The sequence below is a fragment of the Chroicocephalus ridibundus genome, chromosome 9 (genome assembly GCF_963924245.1).
Source record: "Chroicocephalus ridibundus chromosome 9, bChrRid1.1, whole genome shotgun sequence".
In the NCBI taxonomy this organism is placed as follows: Eukaryota; Metazoa; Chordata; class Aves; order Charadriiformes; family Laridae; genus Chroicocephalus; species Chroicocephalus ridibundus.
This window is the reverse complement of record NC_086292.1, coordinates 14,028,599-14,052,616: the sequence shown is the minus strand read 5'-3', so window position 1 is coordinate 14,052,616 and position 24,018 is coordinate 14,028,599. Positions and strand designations below refer to the sequence as shown.

Here is a 24,018-nt window from a genome sequence, read left to right as displayed (position 1 = left end):
ATAGACCAGCTTGGGAATAATGTGAGAAAGTAATACAGGCAAACCCACTTTCTTCCCAGCTACACCCATAATGCCTTGTAGGCTGCAGGGCAAGGGGAGAGTTGTCTAGCCTGTCTCCACAACGGGTGGAAACTCCTCAGACCAAAGGAATTCTCAGGAAGTAAATCTTTCAGCTTTATGGCAGGCCCATCCAAAAAAGATCATCATGATGGGAAGATACAAAGATAGAATTTCACCTTTGAATTTTGGGAGATGTAAGTACAGGCTCTTCTCTAGAATAATAACTAACTAGAATAATAACTAACAACTTCATAGAGATGCTAGCTGTTTACATGGCTCAATTTTTGGAGTTTGGTTTTTACAGAATTAACTGTGGTATAATGTTTCCTTTAGTTCTGAGAAATTGGAAAATTACATATTTTGAAAAGAGGGCTTTCTATTTCCCTTTCTTTCATTCCCTAGCTCTGACTTTTCTACAGTCTCAAGCATAAACTATTTCCCTTCACTTCCAAGGCCCATTATCCGCCCATTATCTTTCATATCTTTCCTCAACTGGCTTTCTTCACCTATTACTTAAAATTCAAATGCTTCTGTGATTTCTGACAGTTTCCCCGTAAATACGTGCAATGTCACTTTAGGCTGCATCTTCTCATTTTTCACCAGTATTGTTTAAGCTGCCCAAGGCTATTAATTCTCAATTTTGTATAGCCAGTCCGATAGGCCAACACAGGTTTTTGTGCAGCCCTCTGATAAACCAGACTGGAGAACTGATTTGGCTGAAAAATAATCGAGGGGAAAGAATAATTGTTTTTCAGCTTGATCTTCTGCCTCACATCTGCACAAACAGCTGCATGAACACAACAGAATGGGTGGGACAGGAAAGAGAACAATTAGCTGAGGTAGCTGAGGCTTAAACCAACATTACTACTACTGCAGAAATGCACATGGAACCACAGCCTAAACGTGCTATTTTAAGGACCCTTTTAAATCCCTCACCTGTCACAGTGCCTATTAAAAGAATTGATACTAATAAGGCAAGGATTATATCACTCCAGCTTACCAATGCAGCTCAGTTTTGTCTCATTGTTTCTTTGTTCTGGTTGTTCTTCTCTTGTAATTAGATTGTAAGATACCGAGAACACAGATCATCTTTTGGCCTACTTGAAAACAACCTGACTTCTGCTATAGTCAATGCAAATCTTACCTCAGATTCAATAGGAATTTGATCATGTCTGTTAGGATACCATTTCCCTCAGATACTAGCCATTCTGATTTTTTTGTTTAAGCGCAGTCTTTCAGAGCAGCTTTGGATCACTAAGAAATATCTTTCTGCAAATAATTCTATTTTTCTTATCATCATTTCTCTAACAGCTCTTTTCAAGAATCATGGGTTGTGATTTTTTAATTAAAGAATTAATTTCAATCTCTCCCTTGTAACAAGTGACAATTCTAAAATCACTGGGGCTTTAGAACATGAGGTGAGCAGTAGTGCTAAACAGCTGGAGTCATCAAGGAGAGATACATCACACCTAAATTAAACTGATCTAATTGTACTGACTGTGTTCGTACTGCTAAAAGGGTTTGGTTTTTATACTGCGTTCACTCAGTACATTCAACTGCATATGAGACACAGCATAGTAATCAAGCAACAGGAGAAATCTGCTAAAGTTAGCAAAATATAGAAGTACTATATACATGAAGGAACTGAACACGTTCAAAGTTCCTTGTAATAAGAAACTTAAAGGTCCTTGAGACTTAATTGCAGCAAAGGGCCAATGAAACAGATGTTGCAGTTAACTGAAGCTGTCTTATCCAAAGAATAAACTCTTCTTCAAATATAAATGGAAATTTTCCATTGAGCTACGAAAAACATATTGTGAGTCTACAGTTCTCTCCAAGATACTTCAAGATATTGTATTTGATAATACAATTGTGTCATCCTGATTCCACTAAACAATAATTTCCACAGTTGTGTTTGTATATTTGCTGTTGTCTCTACAAAAGAGAGATTTGGTATACATTAGATTGCACTGAGGTAAAATAGGAGCAAAACTACAGACAAGTACACCAAAGAGCATCTGCAGAGGTGGAAAAAGTAAGGGTTTTAATGAATGAGTAATATATTTAATTTACCCTTTCATTTAGGGACCACTGCAATACAATATTTAATCAAAAAGTGATGGCTGTGCACTGTTGGTAGTCTTGATACTGCATAAGGAGTATCAGTCTTAACTGAGACCTACACTGAACCTTACAAATCTCTGTCCCAGTGGAGTGAGCGATTTATACTTGTGTCTGTATCAATCATAAACTTTTGCTATTATTTGATATTTTTATAAATGTTGGTCTTAAATAATGTAGGATAGTAAAAAAAATTAGAAAAAGCCAAAATTCAATACCTGGCAAAACTATTTTCCCAAAAGCAACAGAAGGTGTCACTGCTAACTGATTTTAAACAAATGAATCCCATAAGTGGAAAACACTGCCTTTGTTTTGAAAGAAACTTGAAAGTTGTTTGAGAGAGGGGAACTGGGTTCCCTTCTCAAGTATTCTCCAGCTCCAAACATAAACATTACATTTAAAAATGGAAAAGGCTGCTTTACACCATCTAATTCTTCTCCTTTCTGTTTGCTATTATTCCCTGCAGCTGTTTCACCTCAGGCTATGATTCACAGTCAAAGCAAGAGAAGTTTAGGCCAGTATTTGAACAGAAACCCTCAAAGGGCTTTGTATTAGAGCTCTAGTAACTGGGGATTTTCTCTTCAAATCCATGATAATTTAAGATCCAGACAGAATTAAGACCATGAAGATGCTGGAGAAACCATTTCCAACAAGAAATGTAAAACTGAGTCTCTAAGTAGTCTGCAACTGTGAAAACTTTCTGTAGACTGCACTTTAGCTTGGATAATGACTGTCTGTCTCCCCAAACTTGCAAAATTATTTTAACTCTATGTAGCAGTCCTCACTCCCTTTTCTTGATATTGTAGTGTTGCTATTCTATGTTAAACAGCTGTTACATCCCATGCCAGAGATGGCTGCATAACACTGATGGGTGAGGTGTTATTTTCTAAATATACATACACACAGCTTTTGAAGTACTTTATGGCCATTTGCAAGCCTCTCCATAAATTCAGATATATCTATATATGAGGCTAATATAAAACACATTTTCCCTCCCACCCGGCTAGCTTGGTAAGCTTAATTTTAGATGCCTGGAGCACTGCAGAACTCACATCCTTTTCCCTCCGGACTTCCCTTCCCTAGAGGTCACGCCATGAGGAAGCCTGGGCTGCGGGCACGGAGGGCCGTGGTCTCGCAAGGTCACTGACGGCTGCTTGCCCTGTAGCTGAGGGCCTATGCTCTGAGCTGCCGCTTATCGGATGTGAAGTAATTGCCAAAGCTGTAATTTAAAAAAAAAATAATTATATATATATATATATAAAGCCTGTGGCTTTTATCCATCACGACTGCATGTTTAATAGGTGCATCCAAGCGCTCTCTGCAGGCTCTCAGCCCGCTGACTCCGATGCAGCCCCTCGCTTCTTTTTTCCCCCCTCCCTTCTCTTCCCGAGAAAGGCATCTCAGGTCACTTGAATTATTTAGCGGGGTGTTTTTAACCATCTCAAGGGCTTTGCCTCAGCCGTGCAGCTCCAGCGGAGCTCGTGTTTGTGGGTTTATTTTTATTTTGTTTTATTTTATTATTTATTTTTTTTTAGCACGCGGGGTGGAGTTGCTCCACTTCCCTGGCAGAAGGAGGAGAAAAAGCACGGGAGGGGGCGGGGGGGAGGTGAGAGGGGTGGCTCAGCGTGTGGAGGGGAGGGGAAAGGCTGCCAAGGCCCCGCCGCGGCCGCCACACCTGCGGGCCGCGCTGCCCCCTCAGCCCCGGCCCTGTCAGCCGGGGCCACTCACCGGGTCGCTCTAACACAGCTTTCTCTGTCTCCCCCCCCCCCCCATCTTCCTCTCTCTCCTGCTCCTCATTCATTCTTCCTCCCTTCCCGCCGCCTCCTTCCCGCCCCCTCCCCGTTGCAGGCGGAGCGGGCCCGGCAGGAGGCGGAGCGGGCCGCCGCACGTCCCCCGGCCGGTCGGCCGGCCCCCCCGCCATGGGTCGGAAGCGCTGCGTGGGGGGAGACGGCTCCAAGATGGCGGCGGGTTGCTGCGGGGTGAAGAAGCAGAAACTCTCCAGTTCCCCTCCCTCGGGCTCGGCCGGCCCGGGAGGCGGCGGCAGCGGCTCCCACTGCGGTGGGGCGGCGGCGGCGGGGGGCGAGCCGGGGGCGCTGCCCCCGCCGGGGGGCCCCCGCCTCAACGGCCTTGGGGGGCTGGCGGGGGGCGCCGCCGGCTGCGCCCTCTCCCCGCCGCTGCCGCCCAGCTGCGGCGGGGGCCCCGCCGGCCTCTCCCCGCCGGCCGCCTCGCTGCTCTCCTCCCCCGGCGCCGGTTCCGGCGGGCCCGGCTGCAGGAAGATGGTGGTGTCGGCCGAGATGTGCTGCTTCTGCTTCGATGTGCTCTACTGTCACCTGTACGGCTACCAGCCCCCGCGGAGCCCCCGCTTCACCAACGACCCCTAGTGAGTATCGCCGTCCGTGTCCCGGCCCGCCCGGCTCCCCCGCCCGGACGCCTCGCCCCGCACCATCCCCGCCGCCTCCTGCCCCTGTCCTCGCCTGGCCCCGCACGGCCCGCCTTGTCCCGGGGCCTGGCCCGCGGGCGCCCCCGCCCCGCGGCCGTGCGGGGAGCCGGGCTGCCCTTCCGCCCCCGGCTCGCCTCAGGGAGCGCCGCGCTGCCCCGGGGGCACGCCGCCGGGGGTCCTCCTGTGTATGGGACCCGCTTGTGGCATCTCCCCACCCACCCCCCCGTTCCCTGACACCCCAGCCTGGGCCATGGCCGTCCCTGCCCCGGCAGCGCCCTGCTGCCAACGGCCCGCCTTTGTGCCAGCGCGGGCTCCACGGGGACGGTGTCCGACCGTGGGTGCTTCCTGCAGTCAGTGCCCGTTCCTGGTTTGTGCTTGGTAGCGCCTGAGTAGACTGCTTCCACGCTCGTTTCACCAGTAAGTCCTTACTGGGACCCCTTCACTAGGCGGCCTCTCTCTGTCTGTGTGTTCTGCATGAGCGCGGGCCTCTGCTTCACCGGTGTGGGATGGTGAGTACCCAGTGTAAGAGACCTGTCATGCAAATCCGGGTTTGTGAGCACTGGTGTACCGGTACGTTCCCTGTGCCAGGCACTCGTAACGCTGCTTCGGTCTCAAACTGTGCAGAGTCCTTGCTTTTGTAACAACCCCTGAAGATCACCTTAGACGTCCCGAGTCCCCAAGTAATCCACCACATCAGATTCCCAGAGTTTTGAACAGATCACATAAACACCTGTTACTCCCATCCTTCAGAGCCTCCACCAAGGGCCTGCTTTGTTCCCATCGCTGGCTGCTCTCATTCAGTGTTTGTCTCAAACCCCATGCCCTCCTGCCTTCGGAAGTGACCTGTCAGGACGGCGTTGCCCAGCACGTCGGCACCCGCAGCTTGCCTGCGCCAGGGAACCGGCGTACTGTTGTAGATGGAGTTCAGACACTTCAGGGAGTAACTTCTCTCTGACAGGAAGTTACTTCCTCTCAGCTGGGATGAGTTACCAAGTCGCTGCATGCTCCAAGTCTGTTTGAATGCAAAGTTAATGTAAGGTGTTGTTGGACAGTTTCCTCTGTTTTACTTTGCTTCTAAATGGGATGGAGCTCATGTGGTGAGTTTCTAAGCTTCAGCTGAGACTCGAGTGTGTTGGGCCTCCGGAGTGCATGCCACTTGTTTCCTCTTATGTATAGCATGACTGTTGAATCAGTGAGAACCCATACTTTACCAGTACTTAATGAATAGAAATCTTTTTGTCTGTGTCCTAGACCCTCGTGCACCCTCACCAATGCAAATGGTTATCATGCAATCCGTGTTTCATTAATGAGATGTAGTGTATGCTTCTTGGTGTTTAAAATAATGTAATGTATTAACGATCTTATTTGGAGTCCTTGCTGTTCTAACACCCAGGATCTATACATCTCTTGCATACTTTCAGCTGCTGTCATGACAACCCAGATCTGTGGACTCCTACTTAACCTGCCACCCCAGCAAGTCTTCCCTATATGCTCTTCATAACTCCTATGTGATTACATCAGAGTACCAATAATGAAAGGAGGGCAGGGAGACTCCACTGTGAGTTTCTTTACCCAGGTGTTTTGTAAATATGTGTCTGTCCTTTTGTAGATACCAGCTGTTTAGGAATCACTGCTCTGAGTAGCCATTTTGCTTTGCATTGTCCTGTATCTGTTCTCCATCCCAGACCACTATAGGCTACAGCATCAACTTTGTGCTGTTTCACTGTTTCATTGCTGTAAGAGAGCTGAATTATGTCTGTGTCTCTCTGTAACAAAATATTACCTGGTTGTTGTTATGCTTTTTAATTGTATTGCAGGATGGTGTGTTGAACAGATTTGTGCTGCTGTCTCTGTTTTATTAGTGGAGGAAACTGAGGCAGGGGCGAAGATCTTGCCACTGAGATGTTTTCCAGTAAGCACTTTGATTCCTCTTAGTAACCAGTAGATGACTTCACCACTCTCCGGCTTCTTACTTTAACAAGAACAAAATAGCAGATTAAGTAAAGATTTGTATTTTTCTAAAATTTGTATGTGTGCTTAAATTTTCTTCAGGTTTAGTTGCTAGACCTGGTGAAAAGTTGCTGCGTCAATGAACTTCTGAAAATGGCACTGCCATTAAAATTGGTGATATCATTTCTTCTTATTTCCATGCTTGTGCCAGCATGCACGGTTGTACAGATTGAGAAATGATCTAATCATAATTTTATTTTTTTCCATGGTTAGTTTTCACAGAGATTGGTTCCCTCTAGATCATTGCATGGCTTCATAAACACTTGTGCCTGCACAAGTGTGAGGTGGGAATAAGCAGACAGATGGCAGAACTGCTGCTTTCAGCAGCCTTGTGAGCTGATTATGTTTATGCAGTTGGGGAAGCAACTTTGAAAAAGTTTTTCAGTAATACATGTAAAATTCTAGGTCGGTGAATAAATGGCTCCTGCTAAATGTTCAGAGGCGGTATGACTTCTAGCATTCAAAATATTTGCAGGCAGTCTTATCGATAACTGTGTAGCTCACAAAGGTATGGTATTGTCTTTGAAGCTGAACTTCTTCCTGTATAGTAAAAAAACCTGAATGAGAACTGGCATTTTTCATGGTATGTATGTTCCAGCTTTCTGCCTGGAATCCTTTTGGTGGTTTTGTCCGCAGACCAAAATATCTGTTCTAAGAGTAGTAGTCTAGAATAAGAGTTTGTATGTGAATTCTAGAAATATTTTTTTAAATTGCATTAATTACAGGGAGAATGAGGGACCTGTAAGCAGGTATCCTCACGCAAGCATGACTCATATTCCTTGCAGGCCTTTGAACAATGAAACTGGGCACGATCAAAGAAAAGCAGGTGGGTGAATCACTTGGACAAGGGGTTCTGGTGTGTTGCCTTTTGAAGAAAACCTGCCTGTGACACCTCTGGATTTTTGTAACTTTTTCATGCCAAGATGGGGACCGCAGCAGGGCTCGAAGGGAAGGAAATTTGGAGCAGTTTGTAGGAATGAGAAGAAATGCCTGTTTTGAAAGGGTGCAGGTTTTGGAAATAGTTGGCATTTTCATATCTCTGACTGTAGTTCCTGAAGCACAAGGTATGGGGTGTTGGTCAAGGGTATGGCTGGGGAGCTGTTGCATTGGAGAGAGTGACTCATTCAGTCAAAGGAAGGTAGCCGGAAGATACTGAATCTGTCCAGCAGTGTTTTGGGTGAGAATAGGCTCAGCAAATCTTTCCAGCACAGGCTTCCGCTTCTCTTGTAGGCTTCCACTGATCTGCCAACATTTTACTCTATCACTGTCTTAATGGAAGAGCTTTCTTCCACCTATAATTTCACTTCACTTTGAGTTGGTCTCTAAGCCACCTCTTCCCTTCTTCACAGGATATGTTCTGCAAAGCATGCACTTTCCCCTTCCTTCTGCTTGTGGTGGCTCTCAAACCATAGGTGCGTAAGGAATGTAAAAATTATCCTGGAGATGTGGAAGCTGACACAAAGTTTGAAAATTGCTACCCTAGATTAAAATTGTTGCTTATACAAAGTGTCATGTAGACACTGTTCTTGAAACTCAGTTTGATGAGTAAAATTATGGAACACTGCAATTGATTAAAAGCAGTTTTTTTAGAAGTGGCAATAGAAATAAATTGTAAGGGAGGGATACAGGAACAGTTGTAAAAACATTTTGCCCCACTCATTTAGGGAGAGGGAAAACTGAGTAGCCTTTTTTTCCCGTGTTTCTTACCTGACAAATAACTTGCATCGCTTTATTTCCTTTCTGGTTTGGTCCTGTGCAGCGCACCACATGACTCTGTGATTGCTGGAAACAATACCATGTCCTGCCCTCCATTGTGGAAGTGGAAAAGAGCTGCCCACCAGTGCGAAAGGGTTCACACTACTCACTGCTCTTTTTCTTCTAGTAGGGAAGTGTTTGAGCAGAACTGCAAGTGGGTGCAAGAGGGATGGGAAGGGTAAGTGTGTGAAGAGGAGTTCAGTTGAAGCTGTGCTGTGGGGAATGAGAACGACTTTTTTTCTTAAAGATTCTCACGTCTTTGCTCACTATAAAGATTTACTGTGGCACACAGAAATCATCCTTGGAGTTTTTGATCCTGCACAGTGTCTGCCTCAAGCTCTTCAGCTTACGTACTTAATTTATTGTTGACATCTTTGTGGGGCAGACACTGTATGGCTATCCAGCAGGCTAACTTGTTTGACAGTTGTTTGCTTCTTTTAGTCCCTTCCTGAAGGTTGCCTGCTAGCGAACAGAATTATCTTAGTGGCGACCACCCATAGTTTGCACGATTTGTAAGGCAAGTCATTTGTTCTGCCCCTGTTACCTGGTACATGGTAATCAAGATTTTGCAGTTGGAATGGCTAATGTGGCCCGTGCTCTGCTTCCTGTCTGGCTGAGGAGCTCTTGGGAAAGATGTTTACCGTGAGCGCCTTGCATCAAATGCCTAGATGATGGCTTGCTCATATCCTCCTCATCTGGCAGGAGGACTGTGCCAGAGGCATTAAATGGTGTGTGTAGCTGATCTCTGTACCTGTGGCAGATCTGGTGCTTTAGGGAAGCGTCAGACCCTCTGTGCCTGCACAGGATGCCAGCCTTGGGCACACGCGGAGGCTCCAGCCATCAGACAGAAGTGTTGCTGGCAACCACATTCTTTGCCACAGGAATAATCTGTATGGCTTGGCCATCTTCTGTGATTGAAGGCCTCTGGATTAAAATAGTTGGACTAGATGATTGTTATAGGTCCCTTCCAACTGAAATATTGTATTCTAAATATTTTCTAGGCAATATCCATTCTTAACCTAAAGACTTAGCTTGAAAATCCTTCAGTTTCTTTCTTCATTGATGACCTGTAGTGTTTTGCAGCAACTGTTCCATTTGTCTACAGGACAGAGATACAGATGTGCTGCGGTGTTGAGGTGCCTGACCTTTGTATTTCATTGTGTTTTCAGATCTAAGATCTAACACTTTACATATTCTAGAAGGGTATGGCGTAACAGTACTACACTACTTTTAATTCTTCGTTAGTGAAGTCTGGAGACGTTTAAATTCAGTTTAAAAATGTGGAGCAAGCTAGTCTTGTGCCCATTGGTTTTCACGCTCTCAAAGTTGTGATTCTGCTCAGAGTGAGTATAAATTGACCCCTGTTGTTACTGGCCATCCAATTTTTTGCCTTAGTTACTGTGTATCATTAACTATGTTGGCACTAGTGGTGGTCATTTGCTAGTAATTTAGATTGACATAGTTTAAAATCTTCTTGTACAGTCCCAAAGCTAATTTTTTCTTTCCAAAATGTTAAATTACTGCCTGATGCTTTCTTTTAAGGGATTGAAGAAAGATTAGGCTTGTCTGTAGGTGCGTACATGTGCTTACATATACATGTAAATAAAAATCTTATGGTTTGCAAGTTCATAGGATTATATGCTTTTCTTAATTTCTTATTTCTTGGCTGCAGACCTACTTCCTTTTAGTTTCTACAACTTACTGTAATGTTTAAAATTGAAGCCTTGTGCTTGACTCCTCACTTGCCTTGGTATATGTTTCTTTACAAGCATTTTTGTGAAACTTTGCCTGGAAGCTTACCAAAGAATGAATTTCATATTTTCTTAAAAACTCCCAGTGTTTTTCCTCTGCAGTCCTTACTCAAGAGTTCAGCTGTACCTATTGACATTACTATGCTTGACATGAGAAGTCTGCAATTTTGTTGTTTCTTTGCAGGACTAAGTTGTATGGCATTGGAGACTTACTTGTGTGGCAGAGACAGTGCAATGATTTGTATTTATTGTCACACTCAGTAACATTACACAACAGCTATAATGATTGCTTGGTCATGGCTAAAGATCAACACCAGTCATAAAACAAAAAATGCAGCAACAAAACGCACAGACAGGGAGGTGTTCTCTGGTGTCTGTGTGTCTGTCTGACTTCATTCTGGTTTTCATGTGTATGTCATGTAGTTTTGTATAAGCTTCAGTATTTTCTTCTGACTTAACACGGTCTTTACTGCTGAATATCAAATGTTGGAATATGAAGTGGTGGTTCTTTCAGAGTGGCATTCTGCAGTAGATGTTTTTAAATACAGTGCAGTAGAAAATGTATATTTTGGCTGGCATTGGCAGTGCTCAGCAGGGAATTCCCAGCATATTTGAAAGCAGGACTGGTGAATGCATCTTGGTACAGCAGAGGAGGAAAAGGGATAAAGCTGCATGGCATCAGAAAGAACTTACCTTTGCCGTCTTCTGGTATCATTGGTGAACTGAGTAAATACTGCTATGATAAACTCCAAATTGGATTAACTATAATTTGAGGGCTTTTTCCTTCATAAGCTCATTTTAGTGAGCTGTTCTTATGTTCAAATGAGGTAGTTTCTATTAATATGGGAGATCACATCATAGACAGTCTTAAGGATGGACCCTGGTTTTGTTTCTTCAGCTAAAAGCCATCACCACAAAGTCATAATGAATGCCCTGATTCACTGCAATACTGGTTTTGCAGCAGTTAATTGCTCTCATACCCCTTGTAGGGTGAGGAGGAGTCAGCAGCCACCTCTCCCTGTGCCATCAGTCTGGTCATTCATTTTCATTGCCTCCTTTGTTTTAGTTACATCATATCTTTTGTCATGTTTTCTTTTTTTCTGTCTTGTACTGAAGATAACTTTCTGATAAAGATTTCTGTGCATTTTGAAAATTCAAATTTTGACATTGTTTTTGACATTGTATATTCCTATTTAACCTGTCTGCCTGTGAGAAAAATATAGTTTGGGTCTGGATTTGACTGACTTCATGTGCACATCTAACTCTAATATTCTCTGTTAGAAATTGTTGAGAAGTTCATGATTTAAGAATGCAAATATTTTATTTGGAGTTACTAAAAGAGTGCAAAGCTCTGCCTCCTCAGTTGTGAGTTAAACATGTTGTTTCTTACAACACCTTTATAATTGTAATGTTATCTAGCATTGAATACAAAACCAAGAGAAATCTAACATTGGTGCTTTTTTTTGTCCTATCTCTTAAGAAACAAGTAGATACTGTCTAAGTGTATGGACGGTTCTGTTATCAAGCCTTAAACTCCTTCCAGTAGTTACTGTTGTTGAAATCTGAGACATAACCAGGAAACAAAAGTTTGGAAAACCATGCTAGCTCAGTTCACTTAGTTTACAGATCTAGGCGGTCACCAGTCAATGAATGAAATATATTTATCTAGTCTACAGTTTTTGCTTCTCTCAAGACTCATGGCATAATTAATGGAGCAAGCTCGTTATGCCAAGCTGTCTATTTTTACATTAAGTACTTGTTTACAGTTAACTGCAGGTTTTCCATAGCATCAAATTATTGTTTTCAGAAGTAAAAGTGCTAGTATGCTAACACAGAAATTGTTTGAGCCATTTCTGTGGTAAGAGTCTCTATGGAAGGCAGGAAAGATGCAAATTATTTAAAAATAATAGTAGACTCATCAGAGTTTGGCCAATACAGAAACTGTTGCTAGGCTGGAGGCCAAAACAAGTCCAGTCAGGCCCTGACCCTCATTAGCAAAGTATTATGAAAATACTTGACCTTTTTTACTATGTTTATGCTCCTACGGAGTGGTGTATTATATTGGTACTCAGTTTAGCATTGCAAAATTTGCATTTAAAGAACAAGATGGGACAGCTCTACTCCAGTTAACTCGCAAATTCTGAAGAACATGTCCTTAATAACCAAGCATGTTAGGGAGTGCAATAGCTATAAAATAGAATGTAGCTGTTAAGTTGGTCCTAGAGCTGCATTCAGATAGCATGTAGTTAATAATTGGAACCTGGATTGATACGTTTATTTACTGACTGATAGATTTCCTTACTGTTTGTTAGTGCTGTGGTGTATGCTGACTGACCAAAAGCTGTGGTGTCTTCCAGCCCAGCACTGTAAACAGCAGTCGGTATCTTCCCTAGGCTACTCATATGACCTTCATTTTCATAACGGGGAGCTTATTCAGTGAGATATTTGTTGCATTTGTCCAATCTCTTTGCTCCTGCTGTCCCCCCCCAAGGAACTGCATGTGTGTTTCTCTGCCTTATAGGATATGCCTTAAATGTTTGTGATCTGACTGGGCTTTGATAGCTTCCTGGAAGGCAGTGCTGCTTGTGACTATGCATATTGCTTTGCCACACCAAGTACTTGCAGTCAAGGTTATTAAAGTGCTAATTTCATGAGAATGACATCTTATGGAATGCAGAACAGCTCTGCTGAGTTGTGGCAAGGTCACTGGGACAGCAGCCGTATAGAGATGTGTATGTCTTCCCAGAGCACTCGTGCCTCTCTGTATTACAGGGAGTGAGTTCTCACAATCCTTAATGGCATAGAAAATCTCATTTTATGCCCTTCTTTCCATTAGCTTGAACTCTGTGGCATTTTTGGCAAGGCCCTGCCTAGGGCTGTGGTGTTTATAATATATGAGCCATAGACATACTCCTGTAATTTATCCTTTGCCCCTCTGCCAGCAAAGATGTCTCCTCTCCAGGCTTTGCTGGCACATGATGGTTTCCAGCATCTGTGACGCTGCCTCCTTTACTGGGTGGTGCTCGGAGTCTGTGTTTGAAACAGAAGAGAAAGGAGGAAAGGACCCTTGTCATAATCCTCTTCTAATCAGCACCAGAATTGCTTCTGCTTCATCCTTTACAGGGAGTTAAATCACTTTCCTTGTTTTCCATGTGGCATTTTGCACAGAGATGAGAATTATGTGGATGAAGGTCTAGAGTTTGTGAGTTTTAGGTGCATTAAGAAAGGTGGAAAAAAGTGTGTGATCCTCTGCTGATGGGCAACAATTTGGGCCAACTAAGTAAATCTGATGGCTTACAGCCCCTTTTCCAGGAGACTGTGAGAACGTAAGGATTGGGTGCCATGCCATTTTCTGTATCCAGTGAGTGAGGACAAGGATAAGTTCAGCTGCCAGTGAGTGACAAGTTGCAAGGCAGTTCTTCTCTGTATAAATACATGTGCTAAAAGACTGACTCTTGGGGAAGATGATGTGTTAGGTAGAGGTCCCTTGTAAGCTTTATAACGAGGAAAAACATTTTTTTTAGTCCTCAGTACTTCAATTTGACTGCCACATTAAGCAGGCAATGGATGCCAGTCAGGAAAGTGTTGCACCAGGCTTCTCTAAATAGTCTTTCTGCAGAGAGAGTATTGGACGCTGAGGAGGTGGTTGAAAAACCCACAGAAAAGGTGTAGTCATAGTGAGGAGAGAAGCCCTCTTCAAAGAGTGCTGCAGTGCCCGAAGGGAGGTGAGTAACTGCAAATGATGTATCGCTTACGCATGAGGGAAACAAAACTTCTGCAAGCCACTGGCCCAGATGAAAAACTGCAAGCCAGGCGGTAGAAGGCAAGGTCTTTCAGTGCAGTGTTGTACAAGCAGTTATCCAAACTCTGAAGAACCAAATGAAAATGTCATATTAAAACTAATCTCTATTAACATGCGGATAGAAAGTGAAATTCCAGTGATTAGACTCACTCTTCCTTAAGAAATAGCAGCATAATTCTGACTCTGGTTCAGTTCAACTGGAACTGAAAAGTAAACAGATAGAGAAGAGGCAGGTGGCAAAAGTCTCATGTGTGATACTTGCCACCATAGTATCTGAATGTCTGTAACATACTGGGAGTAAGAGTTGAAAGAAGATAAAGATTGGTGCTGTTCATTTGGAAGGAATGCTGGGTAAAACCAAGCATTAAATATAAGGGGTTATAAAGAAGGATAAATAGAATACAAATTACCTTTATTTTATTTCACAGAAAAAAGATTCAAGTGAGACAAATACTCCCATGTACTCTTACCATTGTGGTCTCTTTTCTCCTCAAGGATGAATTATTGTGGTCTGCTGTTCTTGGACTGTATTTTAACATAGAAATCTAAACCACTGCAAAAAGTAGCTCCCAGTAGTGCCTCTTTTGGGGAAAATATGAAGCCTGTGCTTCAGGTTATTTGTTGCCAGCTGCTGTTTTGTTTTTGGAGTTTTTTCCCTTTTTTAATTTTGGAGGATTTCAGGGTGTTAAGTTTTTTTACATACATAATGTAAGTGGCTTGGAATAACCTACTCAAAGACTGCCTACTGTCCTATACTGTTCTGCTAACTTAATTGTGTTTTCTTCCTCTTCAAACGTGTTCGAGATGCTCAGCAACAAATGAGTCTTATTTGTCATAAGCTGAAAGTAGTTACACTAGACAGGATAGATGAAGATAGAAGAAGGTGATGAGCACTCTGCTGCTAGAATGTGTTTTATGCTAAGTGGTTGGAAATAAGAAACTTTTGTCCCTGCTAAGTCAGTGGGCTATTCCTGAATGGTTCCTGGTACCATTGGTTCTGTAAATTTTTGCAGCCTGTTTGAGACTGTCAAAATCCATAAATTGAATTATGTAGGCTATAGGTCTGGTTATTTCTGAAGTTTTTACTGAAATTTAGTCTTGGTTAAAAAAAAAAAACAAACCTGCTTGGTTTTTTTTTTTTTTCCCCCCAAGGAAAGGTGCTAAGCCATTGAGACATGCTTACGCATTATTTCATCTTAAAAGTCTGTAGGCTACAAATTGGGTGTGTGAGATAATTACTCTTCCTCTAAGCAGGAGTCATCTAAATGTATGGATCACAGACGTACATCCAAAAGTTAGGCAACATAAGCATAATATGCTTTCTTGGTTGTCATTTTATGTAGAATGTTTAGTGGAAATTGCTCTGGAGGAGAAAACTAGAGCAGTCCAAGAGTGGTCTCTGACACTTTGGTATTAAAGTTTAGGTTTTTGGAGGTGCCAGAAACTTCTTGGAAGAGGCCATTGCAGAGAGATTGGTAGTCTTCAGATTGTTCCACAGATAAGGCCTCTATTTGTTTTTAAGTGATTGGATTAGTCTAGAAAGAAACTGGTAATCTTACATAAAAACATCGGCCATTGGACCTCTGAGTGCTTCTCGAGTTCTGCAGGTTCTGCCCAACTTCTCTGTGTGCAAGTTATTAGAGGAGGGAAGAGTGACTTAAAGGATAAATTACTGCAGTGAGGTTTGGAAGACTTGTGTTTTATTCCTGACTGTGTCACTATGGTGGACAAACCTTGGTAAGACCCTCAAGCTCTCTACCTTGTGTTCTTACTGAAAAAAAAAAAAAAAAGGTACCTCAGCCTACTTTTCTTTAAGTTTGTAGTGTAGTAACTGTAGAAAGAGAAGGCAGGGTAGCAAGGAAGGTACACGCAGTGACCGTATAATGATACTTCCTCAAATATTTTTCTAGTCTTCAGGAACTTGCAGTTTGGGATGTCTTTTATCAGTAATCCTCGCTGACACCCCGCCCTCCCAGCAACGGGTAGATTATAATGAAATTTTAATGAGGCAAAGTTGCGAGGAAGATCAGAATGCTATACAGGAATGATTGAAATACTTCAGGGGCTATACTGTTAGAAATGGGATGATAATCAATATTTTATAGAGCAGCTTCATGTACTTCAGGAGTAATTAAAAACTGATTCTGTAAGTCAGGAGCTTGTTTCTCTCCTTAGTGATTTCCAGGTATTACCAGTTGACTGCCAGTTGTCTCTTAGCCTTCATTATGCAACAGATACATAAAGGGCAAGTGGCTATTTTAAAGATAAATTATGAGTAAAAATAGGAAAGTATTAAATACAATTGTACAAGAGAGTGGCTGAGATATTACTTGTAAAACTATGGTTCTGCTTCTCTCAGGAGAAAGACATTTCTGTTTGCAGAGCAGGGCAGACAGAGTGCCTGGAAGAAGTGTGAGATCAGCTTGCAAAGGAAGATGAGAAGAGCTGAGCTGCTTTAGAGGATCAGAACAATAGCTGAGAGGTACAAAATTTGATTGGGGGGCAGTGTGTATATGTATATATACATACACCAGTATGTATATAAGTTTGTGTGTGCATATGTAGGTGTATATATAGGAAGAGAAAGACAAAGGGACACAAATGAACTGTTTAAACTAGATGACAGTACTGCCAGAAGAACCAAAGGATATAAAATGACTTTGAATAAGTTTTAGATTTAGAGTGTAAGGTTTCTGCTTAGTGGAGTAGTATGGCTTTATAGTAACTTTTAATAGGATTAGCAGGGGCAAGCAATCCAAATAGTTTAGACAGATCTTTAACACTTCATGACAAGAAATATATGATTCATTGCATTTGGAGCTTAATAGATTTGATAGTTTAAAAGGTCCCTCATTCTTTCTGAGTTCACTGGAGTGGGTTTGGGCTTTAGACATCAGTGTGGGGTTTTTTTCCTTCTCATGGTCCCGATTTGGAAGGGGACTGATGGATGGCGATAATCCTGGTCCCTTAGTTGCTTCTGCTTTGGTGATGTGTTCTAGATTGAGAAAGCTTTTGGCGATGAAGTTCTCAAAGATTGAAGAAGTTAGTTTTGCCATTGAAAGTCTCTAATTATCAGGCTATTGTGGCAAAGCATATCTTCTCTATATCATATTAATGTCAGTTTATTTCTGGCTTAAAAATTCCTCTTTTCTTTTTTTTTTTTTTAAATTGACATCTGCAGACACTGCTAAATTGTTCATGTCCTCTTGTACAGCCATAGTAGTTAGTAATGAGCCACAGTTACTTGTGACATGGAAGTTCAATGCTGTCACTAATAGCTTCTGTGTCTGAATATGGTGATAGGTCTCTTAAACATTGACACTGGTGCTTTTTTTTTATTTTAAAGAAAATATTACTGGAGAATAATGATGAGAGATTAAGTTTAATATCTTATCTCCAAGGACTGTTAGATGAACTCTCTGTAGGCAGCTTCTGATAGAAAGTGGAACAACATTTTTGAGGAGATTATTTGTTTCAGTGTGAGTTCAGAGATGCCCAGGTTGGCTCTCTGTTGCATGTTTAGGTCTAGCAGGACCTAAACTAATTTAGCAAATGGGGTTTGGTTTCTAATAAACTGTTCTTTGCACGCTTCTTCTGGCTTGAATAAGATTTATGTCTGTCTTGAGGTGGAAATGAATAGAGGTAAACGTTGGTCAATAACAGAGCTCTGTGGAGGTAATGAATTTGGAGAATGTTATGTGTATAAGTAATTTTTCACTGAATTGGAACTGAACCATAACTCGTAATGGTTCATGTTGAACAGGGAATGGGGATATTGCTTTTCTGAACACAGTATATTTGCTGTTAGTAAGAAGGATTGCCAAAATAAAACCCAAGGAAGTGACAATTCAAATGGCAAACAAAGTATTTGTTGAGCAGTAATTTTTTTTAACTAGTGGTACTGGAGGCTTTATTACTTGACTTCAGCCAAATAACAAAATGGATTTTTGGTTTGCGCAGCAATTCGTGACAGCAAAGAAATGGAGCGGTTTAGGAGCACAGGTTCTATGAAAGGGAGTAACGGAGAGCTGAAATGACAGGCTCACCCTGAGGTATCTGGGGAAGTCGGGGCTTCTGCATTTACTTTGAGATGTCAGAAGGCTTCAAATTGATAGGTTTTGAAATTGTGGTACGTGAACAACTTTTTAAGCAAAGCTGAGTTTTGGAGAGATTTCTGTTTGGTTGGTTTTTTTAAAAAATAAAACCAAACCAGAAAAGTGAGCAGGTGATTATTGCTTCCACAGCTGATATGTTTATTGTTTATCAGTGTTTTTAAATGGTTGTTCTTCTCTTTCCCCTCATCCCAGTTGAGGTTTCCTCCATCAACTGAAGGATGGCCACTGCTACCTGTGTTTTGGGCTTGGATGCAGTTGAGTGAGTGGTTACCTCTAAGGAGATAAAACGATGGTCAAAGGAAGAGTTTGACCTCGCACCATGAGGTAAACTGCTGAGATGGAACGTGCCACCTCCTGTTCGCAGGTATGGTCTGGCACAGAGCTGAGTGCTGTTGTTGGAGCGGATGCTGTACCTACCAGTGGCTGTACCTGAACAAAGTCATGTATGTAAATCCATGCTTTAGTTTTCAGTAGAACTTGCCAATTACGGTGTAGACCCACCTGTCACAGGTTACTGAAAGAAAAATAGGTGCCAGCCTCCAGTACTCGGGTCTGGTGAATAGGAATTACAGCCTGGAGTCTAGTCAGTGAGTGAGACTATAGTTGAATTCTTCTGCCTTAGAAAAGGTGAAAATAGGAGGCCTGGCACCTTGAAGCAATGCACTGAGAAATCCAAAACGGAACAACTTAGACCTCTCTGTTGTTTTCAAGGAATTTATAGCCTTTTTTTATAGTCCTTTAAAAGCCATCTACCATTTTAAATGTGTTGATTTTAAAAATAAATAGACAGTAGGATGGTTGAATCTTTAGTCTTCTGGAATAAAGATATATCTTCAGTTGTTTGGCCTTTAGAAACTTCATTGACTAACAAATATACAGATTTAATAACAACAAAATAATATTGCCCTTTAGGTCAGTGATTTGGTCCACAGCTGTTTTATTTCAGTTAATTCCCAGAATAATGATTGAATTGTGGTGTTGTGGGATCTGCTCGTGGTAGTGAGTTGTTTGGTATACCAAATAACTACCTTTAACAAAACTAACAATTTTATACTATATATTTTTGTGACAGAGTTGTAGCATACAGTATTTTCAGAGAACTCCAGTACTTTACTTTTGAAAGGCTGTACATATTTTACCGGTGAACAGTATAGTTGTAATTTTGTCTGAGATAGCTTCAGAAACGCGTAATTTTCAAAGTTAATTTGAAAATGTACTTACCAGTTTATGAAAGCAAAAAGTTATCTAGTGAAGGAAAACAAAATGTGAACACACAGGTTTTAATGCATGAAAATTAAAACACACCCTGGTTATTTTCCAGTGTTTCCAGCATGATGAGATGGTTTTTGAAATTCAGTTTTGACATTTGAAGGGATATTACTGAAGGTGTTCTGTACATAGTTAGGAGAGACTGTTTGTATTTCATGTGGTGTTTGAGGGAATATTTAATTTTAGAAAGAAATGTTTAAGCTTTTTTGTGGAAACATTGTAGTCTCTTTGCTTGAGGTTAATTCTAGGTCTTCCAGAATTTTGTTTTCCTTTAGTATTGTTAGTGTTGAATAGCTATTTTATGCAGTGTGTTTGTATCCTGCAAGCCACTTGAATGACATTGTAGAGCTGGACTGTAGTTTCACAATCTGACTTCACTCACATACCAAATCTATTGCAGGCATAATTAATGGTGTGACTGTAGTCTGCTGGATTGGGGAACTAATGTGGGTTAAATGTAACTTTTGGATGAGTCTGCATGCCCACGGCAAACAAAACATCCTCATATATGTGCCCCACACGCTCACTTGTACCACTTGAATTGATCAGTGTATGCTTGCTGTGCTGTTTCTGCTTGATAAGTCAGCAGCAGATACTCTACTGCTTTTTGTTAGGTTATTTTTTTGCTGAGTTGTAAGATTTTTTTTTTTTTTTTTCCGAGTCTTTTAGCATGCTAAATGCCAGAGGTGGCTTAAGGGATTGGGTCTTCCTGTGCAGTCTGGGAAGAGGTGGGACCCTTGCAACCAGACATTATTATTTTTAGGCTGCCGAGAACTGCAGCTTAAGTTGCTTTAGCCTGGATTTGTTGTCTGCACTGAGAATGTAACTGCTCTCCCGGTTGAGACCATTAGCCTGCTATTGTCTCCAGCAGTGCTGAAGACATCAGTGGAGAGAAATACCTGAGTTTCAACCTGATTTTTTTTTTTTTGGTGTGTGTGTGTGGACTCACCTCAGTGACTTTTTCTAGCTTCTGACACCATCAGCACATAGATTGGTGCCTGTGAGTACATACAGAAGCTATGGAAGAAGCAGCAATCATATGACAATCTTCCTTTTGTGTATTGCCAATCGTTTGCCCTACATCCAATTCCCCAGTCGTAAGAACAAAGCTTACAGGCTGGAATATAAGGCTAAACAAGGTTATGGGATTTTATTTTTTTTCCCCCCTGCTGAGTTCATCTGGGTGCATCATGGTGCTTTTAAGCACGTAGTTGCAAACACTGCAATGTACAGCAAACCTGCGCATTGTGGCTTTAAGCTGGTGAAGTTTGCCAGGAGGCTACAATGTGTAGCAGAGGAACATGCAAACCCTTGCAGAAAGTCCTGTGCCCTTTTTGGGTGGCTGAAATTACACTCTACAAGTTTTTTCCAAAACAATCCTGATTGATCCCTTCCATAAGACTGTCTGGTTTTTAACCCAGGTATTCAGTGAATCCAACAGCTCAGTCCCCAAATTCAGAGGGATATGTAAGCTGGCACCAGCTGGGGGGAAGAGTAGTGGTCTTGGTAGGATTTCCATTTACAGAAGCTGTGCATACTCTTTCCAACAGACTGCAGTTGTCTCTGTGCACAGTGATCTGATTCACTATTACTTTGCAGGGATGGAAGTCACATTTGCATTTCTGTAGTGCGAGTCCCTTTAGTGTCTTTTGTGTGCACTGGAGTTACAGTGGCAACCTGTTGCCCAGCAGTTCTTCAGTTTCAGTTTTGGAGTTGTCCTGAAAGTGCCTAGCCTAGGTGAACTATGTCTGCCTTCTCTGTTCAGCCTAATGCCTCCTCTGTACTTAATTCAAACTGACCTAGTCCCTCTGACCTATATACCATAAAGATAGGTGTGAAAATCTCCCCAGTTTCTTCACCAGTAAAGACTGGGAACAGAGTACGCAGTGAGCTGCTCTGCATTGGTGCCGTCATCCCCGTATCCCTTTTTCACCTTGGTCTGCAAGAGATCCCCCTGTTTTTTCTAGTTGGTTTCCTGCTTTTGATGTAGTTAAGTAACTTTGCAAGGTGCTACCCAAACATTTTTAGTTCGTTATTGCGAGGTGCTACCCAAACATTTTTAGTTCGTTATTTACTGTTTACTTTTGACCTACCATGTGTCTTTATAATCTCTTCCATTCTCATTAGGCAAGCTTTCTGTTTTTAAAAGCTGACCTCTCCCTGATGCCCTCCTTAACTTCCTTATTCAGTCATGCAGGGTGTAGGCTTTTGTTGTTGGGATTGACGTATTCTTTTGACTACTTTTTTTTTCTCTTCTAACTGTGGTGAATGTTTTACCTGGTCTTTTAATACAGAATTTTGTCTGCTTTAGGTTTGTTTTCTTTCAATTTTTTTTTTCTGGGGGGTGGTTGTTTTGTTTTTAACAGCCTCCAAGCTGTTGCAGTCTCTTTGCTGTTTGGATTGTTCCCTTTAGGGTTGTGTGTGTTTGGGTTGGTTGGTTTGTTCGTTTGGGGTTTTTTTGAGGGGGGAATGGGTTGGGAGGATTACTAATTATTTACATTTTTTTTACACTCTTCCCTTTCTTGAAATTCATTATCCATGTGCCAAATATTTTTATGGCCTGCTGTATTCAACTACAATGTTGAAATAGAATTACATTGAAGGCACAGTTACAGAGCAGCTTTCCTATTGATATCTTTTAACTAGGTCTTGTGTAGCACTCAAAACCAAACCAAAAATGGCATCTTGTCACATAGGTCCTAACACAAATTTCCAAGGATCAGTCATTACTTGCAGGGGAAAAAAATTCTTTATATGTCATTCTGTTGAGGCACAGGGTACACTTTATCTCAGGAGATTTCAGTTGCCTGCTGTTATTACCTTTCCTAAACTTGCAATTTTATAATCTCCCTGAACTAGTAGTGCAGTTGATGATACGTCTTTATTACTTGATTATGCAGCTTCTACCAGAAGTAGTTCATTGGGCTTCTCTTCTCCTGTAATAATTGATGCCATTAAATGTTATGTCCTTCACATACAGTGCGATCCCCCACCTGCCTATGGTTTGTCATTCCTGTTGGAATTTCTGAGCAAGCTGGTAGCCTCTCAGCATTATACTGTATTGGTTTGTCCTCCTTCCACCAAGTCTTGGAGATGCTTGTTACTTCAAGGGTGTCAGGTGAGGCCAAGCATTTGGGCTTCCCATGTGTTACTTCTGAAATTTCTAGCAGTAGCATAGCAGTGTTTGTAAGTTCCAAAACTCTTATTAGCATGCCAGCCTGGCTGACTCTGGCATGACTAATGTGCATGAATAACAAGTTCTTCCTGTTCCCATAATGCCTAAATCCTTTCTCTCTGTATCATTGACCTCCTATCTTAGCCTTCCGCTCAGGCTTTGCATGTGGAAATGGCAGTGTTTCAGAAAATAAAGCCATGAAAATCCTGAATGTAAGTCTTCTGCCCAGTGACTTGAACTTACTCTCCAGAGCATCTATCCGGTGCTTCCATACACTACTGTTAGTAGCATGGATCCTGTGCACTACTGTTTTCTTTGCTGAATCACCAAGTAGTTGGTGTAGATGCCCTGAGAGGTTACTACAGCTGCATCTGATGGGCGGTGTGTCACCTGGTTGTCAGATGCCACAAACACAGCTAGCTGTGTGTCTAGCAAAGTTGTCCAATACCCCTGCCTGCTTCTTCCTAGTCTTTTAAGTCTGTTTGCTACAACAAGGAGGATCCCTAGTTCAACAGGACACAGTAATATCAGCTGGAGGGTGGATTGTTTCTACGAGATTAACTCTGACCCAACTTATGACCACATGAATGCTTGAGATGGCAAAAGACGTGCTGGAGCATGGAACAGAAACCAAGTAGGCAATATGAGAGCACCTTTTTCAGTGGCATTGCTAGTTATTGATTGTAAAATGACAGTAAGGCTCATATGAGGCAGTGTTGTTTTTTTTTTTTAAAAACTTTTTATATTTGTTCCCTTGTATCAAAAGCATAACCCTAAACTTATCAGTCTTAGAATATAAAAAGTACATTTTTTTAAAGCAAAATTACTGTATTGTAGATGCCATCTCTGTATCTGCGTCAACTTGTGTTTGATAAGAGACAGGGAAAGAACTGATGTCCCACATGATGATCAGCTTAGCCCTGTGTGTTGTCCCCCAGGGATGGCTAATGGCAGATACTGCTGGAAGAGCATAAGAACAGGGAAGGCCTGTAAAGATACTGCTGTATCCTCCAGTAATTTCCTATACTAGAGTTAGTGTCTTTGTGTTTATTGGTTGTTTAATTGTATGGCTAGTGACAGCATGTAGTAACCAGTATGATACTTGCTCAGAAAATGATGCTTTGTCCGTTATCTTGATGTCTGAGAGTAACTAAGGCATGTCTGCCGTGTACTAAGAATTGTGGCCTCAATTAAAAACACTGATCTTTGTGTTACTGCACCATTCTAACACTAACTGCAGTTTATCCCTCTTCCAAAGGGACCTGTGACTGGTCAGCTGGCCTGTGGCTAACACACTTCTCTGTTGCGTAAATGCTAAGTGCTTCTTTTTGTTCAAGGTTAGCATGGTTACATTTACATTATGAGCAGTTTTGTTCTATCTTATGCTTTGCCTAATCTGCTAAAGCAGCAATGTGTCTGAAAGCTTCTCTGCTTTTTCTAGCAATATAGGCTGGTCTAATAAAAGTAATTATTTTTCTTTAAAAATCTTACTGCTGCTCCTTTTTATTTTTTTTTTTATT

General features: G+C 41.9%; 1 protein-coding gene and 1 long non-coding RNA gene across 3 annotated transcripts in view; one reads left to right on the top strand and one right to left on the bottom strand.

The window, feature by feature from the left end:
• LOC134520785 (uncharacterized) overlaps positions 1-3,254 on the bottom strand; it is a 41,987-nt gene extending 38,733 nt beyond the window's left edge. Inside the window, exon 1 of the long non-coding RNA XR_010072549.1 lies at positions 3,234-3,254. This is a non-coding gene — a long non-coding RNA (uncharacterized LOC134520785). The remainder of the gene's footprint in view (positions 1-3,233) is intronic.
• AMMECR1 (AMMECR nuclear protein 1) overlaps positions 1-24,018 on the top strand; it is a 109,605-nt gene that overhangs the window by 22,219 nt on the left and 63,368 nt on the right. For both annotated transcript variants that reach the window (XM_063346592.1, XM_063346593.1), the window contains exon 2: positions 4,030-4,561. In XM_063346592.1, the coding sequence (XP_063202662.1) occupies positions 4,030-4,561 (532 nt within the window). The remainder of the gene's footprint in view (positions 1-4,029; positions 4,562-24,018) is intronic.